The sequence below is a fragment of the Oncorhynchus kisutch genome, linkage group LG15 (genome assembly GCF_002021735.2).
Source record: "Oncorhynchus kisutch isolate 150728-3 linkage group LG15, Okis_V2, whole genome shotgun sequence".
In the NCBI taxonomy this organism is placed as follows: domain Eukaryota; kingdom Metazoa; phylum Chordata; class Actinopteri; order Salmoniformes; family Salmonidae; genus Oncorhynchus; species Oncorhynchus kisutch.
In genome coordinates, this window is record NC_034188.2 from 10,343,802 (window position 1) to 10,360,738 (window position 16,937).

The 16,937-nt window shown below is 43.3% G+C and overlaps 2 protein-coding genes across 3 annotated transcripts in view; both read right to left on the minus strand.

Moving 5' to 3' along the window:
• gabrb2a (gamma-aminobutyric acid type A receptor subunit beta2a) overlaps window positions 1-3,424 on the minus strand; it is a 107,759-nt gene extending 104,335 nt beyond the window's left edge. Inside the window, exons 1-3 of one of the 2 annotated variants that reach the window (XM_031789612.1) lie at window positions 3,192-3,424; window positions 2,942-3,042; window positions 2,250-2,317 (exon numbers count right to left, since the gene is read on the minus strand). In XM_031789612.1, the coding sequence (XP_031645472.1) occupies window positions 2,250-2,317; window positions 2,942-3,042; window positions 3,192-3,268 (246 nt within the window). In that variant the 5' untranslated portion in view covers window positions 3,269-3,424. The remainder of the gene's footprint in view (window positions 1-2,249; window positions 2,318-2,941; window positions 3,043-3,191) is intronic. The other variant, XM_031789613.1, reaches the window with a different exon arrangement.
• A 4,125-nt stretch (window positions 3,425-7,549) lies between these two features.
• LOC109879484 (gamma-aminobutyric acid receptor subunit alpha-4-like) overlaps window positions 7,550-16,937 on the minus strand; it is a 30,370-nt gene continuing 20,982 nt past the window's right edge. Inside the window, exons 7-8 of the mRNA XM_031789614.1 lie at window positions 13,736-13,977; window positions 7,550-8,105 (exon numbers count right to left, since the gene is read on the minus strand). Of these exons, the coding sequence (XP_031645474.1) occupies window positions 8,096-8,105; window positions 13,736-13,977 (252 nt within the window). The 3' untranslated portion in view covers window positions 7,550-8,095. The remainder of the gene's footprint in view (window positions 8,106-13,735; window positions 13,978-16,937) is intronic.

The window sequence follows — 16,937 nt, forward strand, 5'->3', positions numbered from 1 at the left end:
ATAGAGGATGAGAGGAGTGGAATAGAGGATGAGAGGAGAGGAATAGAGGATGAGAGGAGAGGAATAGAGGATGAGAGGAGAGGAATAGAGGATGAGAGGAGAGGAATAGAGGATGAGAGGAGAGGAATAGAGGATGAGAGGAATAGAGGATGAGAGGAATAGAGGATGAGAGGAATAGAGGATGAGAGGAGAGCCATGCTTATGCTCCTGCCCTGCAAGCCAATTCTTTCTCCTCCGTGAAATGAAATGAGAATGTTCTTATAGCTACAGGGAGTTGGCATGACGTCAGTCCTCTCTCTCTCTCTCTCTCTCTCTGTTTTGTTACACACTGAGTGGCTGGCTGTATGAAGCCATGTTTTGTTACACACTGAGTGGCTGGCTGTATGAAGCCATGTTTATTACAGATGAACGTCTGTAGATGTGGATTCTGAGTTGTAAAGTAACATCACCCTTTAGAGAGATAAAGGTGGCTTACGTGGAAATCCAGGTCAGAGACAGAGAGGACACAGCCAGGCATTTAAAAACCAGAGGAGGGAGGGAGGTGTGAAGGGGGGAGGGAGGGAGGGAGGTGTGAAGGGGGGTGGAGGGAGGGAGGGAGGGAGGTGTGAAGGGGGGTGGAGGGAGGGAGGGAGGGAGGGAGGGAGGGAGGGAGGGAGGGAGGGAGGGAGGGAGGGAGGGAGGGAGGGAGGGAGGGAGGGAGGGAGGGAGGGAGGGAGGGAGGGAGGGAGGGGGGGGTGAAGGGGGGTGGAGGGAGGGAGAAAGGGAGGAGGAGATGATCACTGGTTGACATCCCAGAGGAACCCCACAGCCCTTTCATCCTTTCAGCCTAGCTGCATCCTCTTTAACCAAAACTAACTTCCCACATCCCTTCCTCACAGGAAGTACTATGGTAATTCAGCTGATGATGCTTTTATCCAGGCAGACCTATAGCATTATAGCAAGCTCAGTGATTCAGTACACATGGCCCACACAGGAATAAAAACTTCACAGCAACACACAACTCACTGTGTTTCCAGCATCAAGCTCCAACCAACCAAGCCATCTAACCAACTAACCCAATGTACTGTCTTGCCACACAAGTCTTATCTGGGCAAAATGTACACTCAGGTAAATTCAATTACATATTGCAATAAAATCCACTGGGAAAAACCATGCCAAATGCAACAACGGATCAAATATGAATTCAGTTGGGTAAGGAGAACAGAACTCTCCCCTACAAGCCTCCTCCAGAGCAAACCATTGATACAATGTTACGTAAGATGCCTATTTCTTATCCAGAGCACAGAGCACAGAGAGAGAGAGAGAGAGAGAGAGAGAGAGAGAGAGAGAGAGAGAGAGATCCTCCTCATACCATCTCTATGCACCTAGTGGTTTTCTACAGCACGGAGACAGATGACACCCCTATTCTCTATATTGTACACTATTTTTTTTAATTCCCTATAATGTACACTACATTTGACTAGGACCCATGGGACTCTCTGGTCAAAAGTAGTTCACTACATGTGGAGTAGGGTGCCATTAGGGACATACTCATAACATTGTGTAGTGGAGCTCGATTAAATACCCTCGTGATTACCATCGTATGTCCAGACATGTTCTTTTTCACACATATCTACGTCATCGCTCATGATCTGACAGGGGGAGGGGGGATCATTTACGTAGCTGATGATGCGATCCCCCGTCGCGCTTCAAAGTGTAGTGAAGCTGGAACTAGATACCTCTCCCAAAGGAGAGCGCGGTGCAATCACGTTGAAGAAAAGGTTTTTGTACTATGTGAGAAAATGGGAATTCTCTCGGTTTTTCCCTTAAATCTTCTTCATTTTTGGCGTTATAGCGCGCCGCTGTCATGTCAAACAAAATGATAGCAGTCAATGGCTTGATACAAGAAACCGAAACAGAAGACGCCACAGCCTCGGCGTTGATTGTGCACGCAAGGATGTCCGTAGAAGTGCGCAAGTGAGCGTGTGTTTTGAATTCAAATGGGAACCAATAGACACCAATCATCCATGTCCGGAAAAACATCTAAATGCAGAGCTGAGAATCGATTCCTGTATAGAATCAAACTAACATCAGACTCCCCCCCCCCCCCCCCACACGTCGTTAACATAATTCCCCATAATGCAGAACGTGACATGCATTAAATTCCCTGTCAAACATGGATTGACAATGCGTTATAGGTTTCTCTATACGAATCTACTCAACCAGGCATACTGAGAAACATATAAGGAGGACGATAATGATGCACGTACCATATTGACTTCAGACACCATGTCTATGCTGGCTATGTCTATATTCATCCCCACCGCCACCGGCGCACCTGTGAAGCGAAGAAAAGCAGGTTATTAAAGGAGAACGGAATTCTTTCTTTCCCCTTTAGAAATAAGAATGTGGTGACCGTTATTCTACCAGTAGGTTGCTGTCAATGATATGTCACCAAGTTCTCTCATCATCAGTTTAAATAATGCATGTTTTATGCAGTCTTAATGATCATCGTTGTCAATTAAAATGACTATAATCATCGGCATCATCATTTGGAACTCCCTTGATGATTTTCCATTCAAACAGAATGGTAGGCAACCAGAAGTTCAATAGGCTACCCGCTGCGAATAGAATCGATCGTCAAGTTAAAGACCCTTCTTCTCCATACAGAATAGGCTAGCATGTCTTATTTCATCATTAGAAGGTGGTACATTGGAAAAGGTTTTTGGTGACGTGAAAAATACGTGTTATATTTGGATGGAAGGCTGTTACACTGCATTAACACTGTAATTGGAGAGGTAGCCTAGTCTATGGATGGAAGATTTATCACGATGAGAACAATTGTACCAGAGTTATTTTTTTGCAACAATTAATTAAACATGTATTGCACTGCACGTCATAAATGGCAGCAAACATGACATTCATCATCTCGATTTGCTTTTCCTTTTGCCTTTCTTCTTACCTCCGAAATCTGGTCTCAACCGAATGTCGTAGCCTTTCATCAGTCTGTCGACGGTGTCTTTAACCAGCGGCATGTTACTGGGATCCCTCAGATCTTTGGCGCTGAGGGCGAAGACAGAACATAAGGTGGTCGGCAAGCAAATACCTACTTAAAAACAAGATAGAGCGGGACGGCGCTTTAAATAGCCTAGGATACATGCCATGCAATGGAGATTTGAAGAATGGGCGTAAAAACACAATCACCAATTTACCTTTGCGCACAGCAGATAAAAGTACAAAAGAAGGAAAAGGTCAACATTCCAAAGCGGTGTTTCCTGAGCTTCCCCATCGTCACAGGTTCGATGTGCTTTCGGGATGCGAGTGAGGAGGACGCGCATCCAACTTACTCCGAAAAGCTCCGAGAACCCAATGAGAGGCGCATGCGTACATCCTACCAAAATATCAAACACCGGCGAGTAATGATGGTGGTGGATGAGCGGTTTCCATCGCAGAGAAACAAATTAAAGGGACAAGTGGATGAGCTGTTTCCATCGCAGAGAAACAAATTAAAGGGACAAGTGGATGAGCTGTTTCCATCCCAGAGAAACAAATTAAAGGGACAAGTGGATGAGCGGTTTCCATCGCAGAGAAACAAATTAAAGGGACAAGTGGATGAGCGGTTTCCATCGCAGAGAAACAAATTAAAAGGACAAGTGGATGAGCGGTTTCCATCGCAGAGAAACAAATTAAAGGGACAAGTGTATGAGCTGTTTCCATCGCAGAGAAACAAATTAAAAGGACAAGTGGATGAGCTGTTTCCATCGCAGAGAAACAAATTAAAAGGACAAGTGGATGAGCGGTTTCCATCGCAGAGAAACAAATTAAAAGGACAAGTGGATGAGCGGTTTCCATCGCAGAGAAACAAATTAAAAGGACAAGTGGATGAGCGTAATGAAGAGAAAAATATATTCTACCTTTCCGTCCAGACCACTAGAACCGAACAGCCAAAATACAATTAGCATCATTCCAACGTTATCCTTATATTGTTTTTTGTTGGTAGTTCAGTGAATTTTGCAATGAACAGGGAAAACCAATTAATACAATCAATAGGATATAGTGTATTAATAATAACATAGGATATACAGTGGGGCAAAAAAGTATTTAGTCAGCCACCAATTGTGCAAGTTCTCCCACTTAGAAAGATGAGAGAGGCCTGTAATTTTCTTCGTAGGTACACTTTAACTATGACAGACAAAATGAGAAAAAAAATCCAGAAAATCACATTGTAGGATTTTTAATGAATTTATTTGCAAATTATGGTGGAAAATAAGTATTTGGTCAAACAAGCAAGATTTCTGTCTCTCACAGACCTGTAACTTCTTCTTTAAGAGGCTCCTCTGTCCTCCACTCGTTACCTGTATTAATAGCACCTGTTTGAACTTGTTATCAGTATAAAAGACACCTGTCCACAACCTCAAACAGTCACACTCCAAACTCCACTATGGCCAAGACCAAAGAGCTGTCAAAGGACACCAGAAACAAAATTGTAGACCTGCACCAGGCTGGGAAGACTGAATCTGCAATAGGTAAGCAGCTTGGTTTGAAGAAATCAACTGTGGGAGCAATTATTAGGAAATGGAAGACATATAAGACCACTGATAATCTCCCTCGATCTGGGGCTCCACGCAAGATCTCACCCCGTGGGGTCAAAATGATCACAAGAACGGTGAGCAAAAATCCCAGAACCACACGGGGGGACCTAGTGAATGACCGAGAGCTGGGACCAAAGTAATAAAGCCTACCATCAGTAACACACTACGCCGCCAGGGACTCAAATCCTGCAGTGACAGATGTGTCCCCCTGCTTAAGCCAGTACATGTTCAGGCCCGTCTGTAGTCTTCTTCTGGATCATCCAAATGATCAAGAAGATTGGGAGAATGTCATATGGTCAGATGAAACCAAAATATAACTTTTTGGTAAAAACTCAACTCGTCGTGTTTGGAGGACAAAGAATGCTGACTTGCATCCAAAGAACACCATACCTACTGTGAAGCATGGGGGTGGAAACATCATGCTTTGGGGCTGTTTTTCTGCAAAGGGACCAGGACGACTGATCCGTGTAAAGGAAATAATGAATGGGGCCATGTATCTTGAGATTTTGAGTGAAAATCTCCTTCCATCAGCAAGGGCATTAAAGATTAAACGTGGCTGGGTCTTTCAGCATGACAATGATCTCAAACACACTGCCCGGGCAACGAAGGAGTGGCTTCGTAAGAAGCATTTCAAGGTCCTGGAGTGGCCTAGCCAGTCTCCAGATCTCAACCCCATAGAAAATCTTTGGAGGGAGTTGAAAGTCCATGTTGCCCAGCAACAGCCCCAAAACATCATTGCTCTAGAGGAGACCTGCATGGAGGAATGGGCCAAAATACCAGCAACAGTGTCTGAAAACCTTGTGAAGACTTACAGAAAACGTTTGACCTCTGTCATTGCCAACAAAGGGTATAGAACAAAGTATTGAGATAAACTTTTGTTATTGACCAAATACTTATTTTCCACCATAATTTGCAAATAAATTCATAAAAAATCCTACAATGTGATTTTCTGGATATTTTTTCACGCCTCTCTCATCTTTCTAAGTGGGAGAACTTGCACAATTGGTGGCTGACTAAATACTTTTTTTGCCCCACTGAACTTAATAATAACATAGGATATAGTTTTTAACAAAAGTTTATTGTGTCAAATGTTTGGACAATCCGTATAATTTATCATAGAACGTTGGTAGCAAGACATTCAATCATTCAATCTACAGAGACACAGCACATCAAGCCAGACTAGATGATATCATTCAGACAAGATGATAACATTCAGACAAGATGATAACATTCAGACAAAATGATAACATTCAGACAAAATGATAACATTCAGACAAGATGATAACATTCAGACAAAATGATAACATTCAGACAAGATGATAACATTCATTCAATCTGCAGACACACAGCACATCAAGTCAGACAAGATGATAACTTTCAGACAAGATGATAACATTCAGACAAGATGATAACATTCATTCAATCTGCAGACACACAGCACATCAAGTCAGACAAGATGATAACTTTCAGACAAGATGATAACATTCAGACAAGATGATAACATTCATTCAATCTGCAGACACACAGCACATCAAGTCAGACAAGATGATAACTTTCAGACAAGATGATAACATTCAGACAAGATGATAACATTCATTCAATCTGCAGACACACAGCACATCAAGTCAGACAAGATGATAACATTCAGACAAGATGATAACATTCATTCAATCTGCAGACACACAGCACATCAAGTCAGACAAGATGATAACATTCAGACAAGATGATTACATTCTGTCACACTCTAACCATTATTTGAGTTGTTTGTTTCTTAGCTTTGTTTGGTCAGGGTGTGACATGAGTGGGCATTCTATGTTGCATGTCTAGTTAGTCTGTTTCTATGTGTTTTGGCCTGATATGGTTCTCAATCAGTGGCAGGTGTTTGTCATTGTCTCTGATTGGGAACCATATTTAGGTAGCCTGTTTTGTATTGTGGTTCGTGGGTTATTGTCTATGTCATGTTAGCACTCAGTTTCCATAGCGGTCACGGTTGTCTGGTTAGTTTGTTTAGTGTACTTCCTGTTTTTTCGTTCATTCATTAAAGTATGCATTCACACCACGCTGCGCTTTGGTCTACTCAATACGACGATCGTGACACATTCATTCAATCTGCAGACACACAGCACATCAAGTCAGACAAGGTGATAACATTCAGACAAGATGATAACATCCACACAAGATGATAACATTCATAAAACATACAGTATATTCATCTAAAAACACTACAATCATAACAACCATGTGATAAATGTTGTCCATCTTGCACATCATGTGATAAGAAAGAAGGAAAAAACAGCACCATTGAAACCCCTTCCAATCAAAAATAAAAAATTAAATTAAAATTAAAGTACCTTGCACAACTTTTTAAAAAGTTGAGGAGAGGGGGGTGAGGAGAGGGGGGTGAGGAGAGGGGAGGAGGATGAGAAGAGGAGAGGGGGTGAGGAGAGGAGAGGAGAGGAGAGGAGAGGAGAGGAGAGGAGAGGAGAGGAGAGGAGAGGAGAGGAGAGGAGAGGAGAGGAGAGGAGAGGAGAGGAGAGGGGGATGAGATGAGGAGAGGAGAAAGGCACGAGGAGAGGGGGATGAGGAGAGGAGAGGAGGATGAGAAGAGGAGAGGGGGATGAGGAGAGGAGAGGAGAGGAGGATGAGGAGAGGAGAAAGGGATGAGGAGAGGAGAGGAGGATGAGAGGGGATGAGGAGAGGGGGGTGAGGAGAGGGGAGGAGGATGAGAAGAGGAGAGGGGGTGAGGAGAGGAGAGGGGGATGAGGAGAGGAGAGGGGGATGAGGAGAGGAGAGGGGGTGAGGAGAGGAGAGGAGAGGAGAGGGGGATGAGATGAGGAGAGGAGAAAGGCACGAGGAGAGGGGGATGAGGAGAGGAGAGGAGGATGAGAAGAGGAGAGGGGGATGAGGAGAGGAGAAAGGGATGAGGAGAGGAGAGGAGGATGAGGAGAGGAGAAAGGGATGAGGAGAGGAGAGGAGGATGAGAGGGGATGAGGAGAGGAGAGGGGGATGAGGAGAGGAGGGTGGGGAGAGGGGGATGAGGAGAGGAGAGGGGGATGAGAGGATCTCTTGGATCAGTGTTGTAGTGGGGCCTGTGACTCTGTAGAGCACAGCAGGTTTCTGACCAGCATTGGTTCAATGTTGCATCACCAGTTACAGACATCATAGATTATATCATCCACTTTTTATTTCATTTGTGTGTTTCTCCGTTTGTTTGTGTGTGTGTGTGTGTGGGGGGGGGGGGGGGGGGGTACCATAAGTACCAAATGCATCCATTTTTAAACCAAAGCTCTGCCAACGACAAGGACACCTTTTCAATAACTGATCCCAGCAGGTCTGGGCAGAGCAACATGTGATCAGAATAGACATGTGGTCGGAAATATACATTTTTTTCATATTCATTTCCTGTGTGGACTGGAAGTAGTGTGTACGTTGAGTACTTGTTGGTAGAGTGAAGGACAGAGATGAATGAACAAGGTCTCTGCAGAACATTCCCCGTAGATGACACATCAGTTGGTGCAAGAGGGTCAATCATCTCTGCATGGACAGAAAACACACAGAAACACACAGAAACACACAGGAGTGAGGCAAATCATGGCAAATCACACACACAGAGACAGAAACACACAGAAACACACAGCATGAGGAGTGAGGCAAATCACACACACAGAGACAGAAACACACAGAAACACACAGGAGTGAGGCAAATCACACACACAGAGACAGAAACACACAGAAACACACAGCATGAGGAGTGAGGCAAATCACACACACAGAGACAGAAACACACAAACACACAACATGAGGAGTGAGGCAAATCATGGCAAATCACACACACAGAGACAGAAACACACAGAGAGGAAGTCAAAGAGGTTGTATATCTTTCACTGACAATATATCTTGTATATAGGTTGTATATCTTTCACTATAAATTACAGTAATGTTCTCTCGAAATATACTTCAAGTCAGAGACGCTATGCCCTCTGTCCTCTGAATATACACTTGAAAGCTCCAAAGTCAGAGAGAATAAGAGTTAAAGATATCCGTTCCAGTAGCTATAGCAGGGTCCACCATCTTGTCTCTGTCCTTGTAGTGCAGAACGTTCTCAACAGAACAAGCATCAACATTCTGTGACAGGAACATGATGGGCAGATTTACACTCCACACTCTTATGTAATGACTGCTCCCTGTGTGTGTGTGTGTGTGTGTGTGTGTGTGTGTGTGTGTGTGTGTGTGTGTGTGTGTGTGTGTGTGTGTGTGTGTGTGTGTGTGTTTCTCGCTCTATTCTCTCTGTACAATCTGTCTCCCTCATGTCTCTTCATCATCTCTCCCCTGTTCTCTCTCTTCTCTTTCTCTCCATCTCTCTGTAGTCTATATGTTTCTCTGTAGTCTCTCTGTAGTCTCTCTGTAGTCTCTCTGTAGTCTCTCTGTGGTCTGTCTGTAGTCTCTCTGTGGTCTGGCTGTAGTCTCTCTGTGGTCTCTCTGTGGTCTCTCGGTGGTCTGTCTGTAGTCCCTCACTATTTCTCTGTAGACTCACTGTAGTCTCTCACTATCTATTTGCAGTCTCTCTGTAGTCTCTCTGTAGTCTCTCTGCAGTCTGTTGCTATCCCTCAGTAGTCTCTCACTATATCTCTGTAGTCTCTCTGTAGTCTGTCTGTAGTGTCTCTGTTGCTATCCCTCAGTAGTCTCTCGCTATCTCTCTGTAGTTTCTCACCATCTCTCTGTAGTTTCTCGCTATCTCACTGTAGCTTCTCACTATCTCTCTGTAGTTTCTCGCTATCTCTCTGTAGTCTCTCACTATCTCTCTGTAGTCTCTCACTATATCTCTGTAGTTGCTCGGTAGTCTCTGTAGTCTTTCACTATCTCTGTGTAGTCTCTCACTATATATCTGTAGTCTCTCAGTAGTCTCAGTAGTCTTTCACTATCTCTCTGTAGTCTCTCACTATATCTATGTAGTCTCTCGGTAGTCTCTGTAGTCTCTCACGATATCTCTTTTATGTTTCTGTAGTCTATGTAGTGTCTCTGTAGTCTCTCTGTAGTCTCTCTGTAGTGTCTATGTAGTCTCTCTGTAGTGTTTCTGTAGTCTCTCTGTAGTCTCTGTAGTCTCTCTGTAGTCTTTCTGTAGTCTCTCTGTAGTCTCTGTCGTGTCTCTGTAGTCTCTCTGTAGTCTTTCTGTAGTCTCTCTGTCGTCTCTGTAGTCTCTGCAGTCTCTCTGTAGTGTCTCTGTAGTGTCTCTGTAGTCTCTCTGTAGTGTCTCTGTAGTCTCGCTGTGGTGTCTATGTAGTCTCTCTGTAGTCTCTGTGGTCATTCTATAGTCTATGTAGTCTCTCTGTAGTCTCTCTCCCTCTTGTCTCTGTATCATCTATATGTACTGTAAGTACAGTACCAGTCAAAAGTTTGGACACACCTACTCATTCAAGGGTTTTTCTTTATTTTTACTATTTTAGAATATATGCAGAATAATTGTGAAGACATCAAAACTATGAAATAACACACACAATCATGTAGTAACCAAACATGTGTTAAACAAATCAAAATATATTTTAGATTCTTCAAAGGAGCCACTCTTTGCCTTGATGACAGCTTTGCACACGCTTGGCATTCCCTCAACCAGCTTCACCTGAAAAGCTTTTCCAACCATCTCGATGGGGTTCCCACATATGCTGAGCACTTGTTGGCTGCTTTTCCTTCACTCTCGGGGCGGAAGGTAGCCTAGTGGTTTGAGAGTTGGACTAGTAACCTAAAGGTTGCAAGATCAAATCCCCGAGCTGACAAGATCAAATCTGTTGTTCTGCCCCTGAAGAAGGCCGTTAACCCACTGTTCCTAGGCTGTCATTGAAAATAAGAATGAATTCTTAACTGACTTGCCTAGTTAAATAAAAGGTTAAAATACATTTTTTTTTAAACAATGCAGTCCAACTCATCCCAAACCATCTAAATTGGCTTGAGGTCGGGGGATTGTGGAGGCCAGGTCATCTGATGCAGCACTCCTTCTTGGTAAAATAGCCCTTACACACAGCCTGGTGGTGTGTTGGGTCATTGTCCTGCTGAAAAACAAATGATAGTTGGACTAAACCCAAACCAGATGGGATGGTGTATCACTGCAGAATGCTGTGGTAGCCATGCAGTTTAAGTGTGCCTTGAATCTTAAATCAGTGACACCAGCAAAGCACCCCAACACCATCACGCCTCCTCCTACATGCTTCACGGTGGGAATTATACTGTACATGCGGAGATCATCCATTCACCTACTCTGTGTCTCACAAAGACACGGTGGTTGGACTCATTAGACCAAAGGACAGATTTCCACCAGTCTAATGTCCATCGCTCATGTTTCTTGGCCCAAGCAAATCTCTTCTTCTTATTGGTGTCCTTTAGTAGTGGTTTCTTTGCACCAATTCAACCATGAAGGCCTGATTCACACAGTCTCCTCTGAACAGTTGATGTTGAGATATGTCTGTTACTTGAACTCTGAAGCATTTATTTGGGCTGTAATGTCTGAGGCTGGTAACTAATGAACGTATCCTCTGCAGCAGAGGTAACGCTGGGTCTTCCTTTCCTGTGGCGTTACCAATGAGAGCCAGTTTCATCATAGCGCTTGATGGTTTTTGCGACTGCAATTTTCCGTATTGACTGACTTTCATGTTTTCAAGTAATGATGGACTGTCAATTCTCTTTGCTTATTTGAGCTGTTCTTGCCATAATGTGGACTTGGCATTTTACCAAATAGGGCCATCTTCTGCATCCTACCTTGTCACAACACAACAGATTGGCTCAAACTCATTAAGAAGGAAAGAAATTCCACAAATGAACTTTTAACAAGGCACACCTGTTAGTTGAAATGCATTCCAGGTGACTACCTCATGAAGCTGGTTCAGAGAATGCCAATAATGTGCAAAGCTGTCATCAAGGCAAAGGGTGGCCACTTTGAAGAATCTCAAATATAAAATAAACTTTTTTGGTTACAACATGATTCCATATGTGTTATTTCATGTTTTTTTATGTCTTCACTATTATTCTACAATGTAGAGAATAGTAAAAATAAAGAAAAACCCTGGAATGAGTAGGTGTGTCCAAACTTTTGACTGATACTGTATGCGTGTATGTGCGTGTGCGTGTGTGTCTCCCTCTCTCAGTCAGACACGGAGCTTTGTGTTCTCTAAGTGGCTCAGTTATAAGAGGAGGAAAGTGAATAGTTGTTTTTTACGTGTCTAATGTTACAACGTAACAAGCAGGGATTTCTCTGACTCTCATATCCACTCCCCGTGGAGAAGGAGCATTATTACTCTAATTACTGTCTGCACCCTATTCCCTGTGTAGTGCACTACTCTGACAAAAGCTCTGGTCAAAAGTAGTGCACTACATAGGGAATATGGTGCCATTGGGATGCAAGCACTGGCTGGGTTTTTGCCAACCCCCAGGGTAAACCTTATGTAAAACGAGAGGTGACTGTTTGATGCACATTTTCTCTTTTAAATTTAATTGAGCTCCTCCTCTATGCCTTGTGCTGTACTGTTAGAAGTCTGTGTCCCTCTCTCTCTCTCTCTCTCTCCCTCCTCTCCTCCCTCCCTCCCTCCCTCCCCCTCCCCCTCCCTCCCTCCCCTCCCTCCCCTCCCTCCTCCCTCCCCTCCCCTCCCTCCCTCCCTCCCTCCCGCTTCTCCTCCCTCTCTCTCTTCTCTCTCCTCTCTCCCTCTCTCTCTCTCTCTCTCTCTCCTCTCTCTCTCTCTCTCTCTCTCTCTCTCTCTCTCTCTCTCTCTCTCTCGCTCTCTCCTCTCTCTCTCTCTCTCTCTCTCTCTCTCTCCCCCTCCCTCCCTCCCTCCCTCCCCTCCCTCCCTCCCTCCCTCCCTCCCTCCCCTCCCTCCCTCTCTCCCTCCCTCTCTCCTCCCCCCCCCTCCCTCCCTCCCTCCCTTCCCCCCCCCTCTCTCTCTCTCTCCCCCACCCTCCCTCCCTCCCTCCAACAGAACCATCTAACATCCTCCAGCTAGCGACCCGCTTCCCCTTTTGTGTCTACAACTCATGGGGCTGTTCCAGCGTCAGATATTATTCATGTCTTTACTGTCTGGATAAAAGTCTTTGACAAAAATAGTGTTGAATAAAACAGTGGGTATTAATTGTTTTGCTGCTGCAGCTCATCATCAGAAGGCAGAGTTACATACAGTGGGTCTGTGTTGTGGATACAGATTCAGAACGGTCAAATATGCAGTTGAAACAGTGTTTTCCAAATGCTACCCTACAGTAGTGCACTAGCCTATGGGCCCTGGTCAACAGTAGTACACTACCCTATGGGCCCTGGTCAACAGTAGTGCACTAACCTATGGGCCCTGGTCAACAGTAGTGCACTACCCTATGGGCCCTGGTCAACAGTAGTACACTACCCTATGGGCCCTGGTCAACAGTAGTGCACTACCCTATGGGCCCTGGTCAACAGTAGTACACTACCCTATGGGCCCTGGTCAACAGTAGTGCACTACCCTATGGGCCCTGGTCAACAGTAGTACACTATATAGGGAATGGGGTGCCATTTGGGAGACTTCTGTGATCAGTAAGACATACATGATCTGTTTATCATTGCAGCGACACACCAGTATTTGAACGTTATAGACCAGGAGTATTCAATTCTGAGGTCCGGAGCCTTCTGGTTCACTGTTCTACCTGATAATTCATTTCACACACCCACGATGTCATAACAGAACAGAATAGAGACTTTATGAACACATACCTGGCCTGTTCCATGATGTCATAACAGAACAGAATATAGACTTTATGAACACATACCTGGCCTGTTCCATGATGTCATAACAGAACAGAATAGAGACTTTATGAACACATACCTGGCCTGTTCCATGATGTCATAACAGAACAGAATATAGACTTTATGAACACATACCTGGCCTGTTCCATGATGTCATAACAGAACAGAATAGAGACCTTAATAACCCATACCTGGCCTGTTCCATGATGTCATAACAGAACAGAATAGAGACCTTAATAACCCATACCTGGCCTGTTCCATGATGTCATAACAGAACAGAATAGAGACCTTAATAACCCATACCTGGCCTGTTCCATGATGTCATAACAGAACAGAATAGAGACCTTAATAACCCATACCTGGCCTGTTCCATGATGTCATAACAGAACAGAATAGAGACTTTATTAACACATACCTGGCCTGTTCCATGGTGTCCTTGCCCAGGTATATGATCCAGTAGAAGAGGTTGAAGAGTGCGAAGGCCAGGGGGAACATGATGCGGGAGTACTGGTCTATTGGGCTGGTGCCAGCCAGCGCTGGGATGGGGGGCACAGCTGAACCCTGTTGCAGGAAGATGGGCACCGAGGGGCCAGTGTCCATCTCACTCTGGGATATGGAGTTATACCTCTTCTTCAGGCCCCCTCTCTCTGAGAGGGGCTGGGGGAACAGGGTGGGTTGATGGTGAAGGGTTAGGAGTGGAGGGTTAGGGGAGGACATAGAGGAGGGTTAGGGGTGGACATAGAGGAGGGGTGGGGTGGAGGAGGGGTGGGGTGGAGGTAGAGGATTAAAGAGAACAGACAACAGGGATCATTAATGTGGTAGAATTCCCTATCTAGAAGATCTACCATGGAATCATGGAATCATGGAATCATGGATCATGGAATCATGGAATCATGGAATCATGGAATCATGGATCATGGAATCATGGAATCATGGAATCATGGAATCATGGAATCATGGAATCATGGATCATGGATACTACTGAAGTAGAGAACATATGTATACAAAAGTTTTGAGAATGAAGCAAATATTAATTTTCACAAAGTCTGCTGCCTCAGTTTGTATGATGGCAATTTGCATATACTCCAGAATGTTATGAAGAGTGATCAGATGAATTGCAAAGTCCCTCTTTGACATGCAAATGAACTGAATCCCCAATAAACATTTCCATTGTATTTCAGCCCTGCCACAAAAGGACCAGCTGACATCATGTCAGTGATTCTCTCGTTAACACAGGTGTGAGTGCTGACTAGGACAAGGCTGGAGGTCACTCTGTCATTCTGATTGAGTTCGAATAACAGACTGGAAGCTTCAAAAGGAGGGTGGTGCTTGGAATCATTGTTCTTCCTCTGTCAACAATGGTTCCTTGCAAGGAAACACGTGCCGTCATCATTGCTTCACACAAAAAGGGCTTCACAGGCGGTTCAATTGTTGTGGTTCAATTGTTGTGAAGAAGGCTTCAGGGCACCCAAGAAAGTCCAGCAAGCGCCAGGGCCGTCTCCTAAAGTTGATTCAGCTCCGGAATCGGGGCACCACCAGTACAGAGTTTGCTCAGGAATGGCAGCAGGCAGGTGTGAGTGCATCTGCACGCACAGTGAGTGCGTGCAGAGGATTTTAGAGGATGGCCTGGTGTCAAGAAGGGCAGCAGTGGCTTCCACTTCTCTCCAGGAAAAACATCAGGGACAGACTGATATTCTGCAAAAGGTACAGGGATTGGACTGCTGAGGACTGGGGTAAAGTCATTTTCTCTGATGAATCCCCTTTCCGAATGTTTGCGGCATCCGGAAAAAAAGCTTGTCTGGAGAAAACAAGGTGAGTGCTACCATCAGTCCTGTGACATGCCAACAGTAAAGCATCCTGAGACCCTTCTTGTGTGGGGATGCTTCTCAGCCAAGGGAGTGGGCTCACTCACAATTTTGCCTAAGAACACAGTCATGAATAAAGAATGGTACCAACACATCCTCCGAGAGCAACTTCTCCCAACCATCCAGGAACAGTTTGGTGATGAACAATGCCTTTTCCAGGATGACGGCGCATCTTGCCATAAGGCAAAAGTGATAACTAAGTGGCTCGGGGAACAAAACATCGATATTTTGGGTGCATGGACAGGACACTCCCCAGACCTTAATCCCATTCCTCAGAGGCGGGTGGACAAGCAAAAACCCACAAATTCTGACAAACTACAAGCATTGATTATGCAAGAATGGGCTGCCATCAGTCAGGATGTGGTCCAGAAGTTAATTGACAGCATGTCAGGGCGGATTGCAGAGGTCTTGAAAAAGAAGGGTCAACAGTGCAAATATTGACTCTTTGCATCAACTTCATGCAATTGTCAATAAAAGCCTTTGACACTTGTGAAATGCTTGTTATTATATTTCAGTAATCCATAGTAACATCTGACAAAAACATCTTAAGACACTGAAGCAGCAAACTTTGTGAAAATTAATATTTGTGTCATTCTCAAAACTTTTGGCCACGACTGTACACTCCTATAGAATGATGCTGCAGGTAATATGTATGTATACCCGTGGTCTCGCTCTCTCTCTCTCTCAACACTATTCAACACCACACAACAGTCCATGCCATTGCCAACTATCTGTAGAGCACGCAGCAGGTAGTCAGTGTGTATAAGCTCCTTCTTGTGTTTTGTTCATTGTCACACTCACTCAGGCTATTTAGAAACATCTAAACATGAGTCTACCACTACTAATACTTGAGCAAGCTCTCGCAGGACTCCATGCACAGTGGCTTACTGGATAAGCATACAACATAAAACATATACCATATATAATATAGTATATAGCATATATAAATTAGCCTATAAAAAATAGAAAACAGCATAAAGCATATAGAATATAACATATAGAATATAGCAAGTAGCATATAACATATAACATATATAATATAGCATATAGCATATAGCATATAGAATATAGAATATAGCATATAGCATATAGCATATAGCATATAGAATATAGAATATAGCATATAGCATATAGAATATAGCATATAGCATATTACATATATAATATAGCATATAGCATATAGAATATAGAATATAGCATATAGCATATAGAATATAGAATATAGAATATAGCATATAGAATATAGCAAGTAGCATATAACATATTACATATATAATATAGCATATAGCATATAGCATATAGAATATAGCATATTACATATATAATATAGCATATAGCATATAGAATATAGAATATAGCATATTACATATTTAATATAGCATATAGCATATAACATATTACATATATAATATAGCATATAGCATATAGCATATAGAATATAGAATATAGCATATAGCATATAGAATATAGAATATAGAATATAGCATATAGCATATAGAATATAGAATATAGCATATAGCATATAGAATATAGAATATAGCATATAGCATATAGAATATAGAATATAGAATATAGCATATAGCATATAGAATATAGAATATAGCATATTACATATATAATATAGCATATAGAATATAGAATATAGCATATAGCATATAGCATATAGAATATAGCATATAGAATATAGAATATAGAATATAGCATATAGAATATAGAATATAGCATATAGAATATAGAATATAGCATATAGAA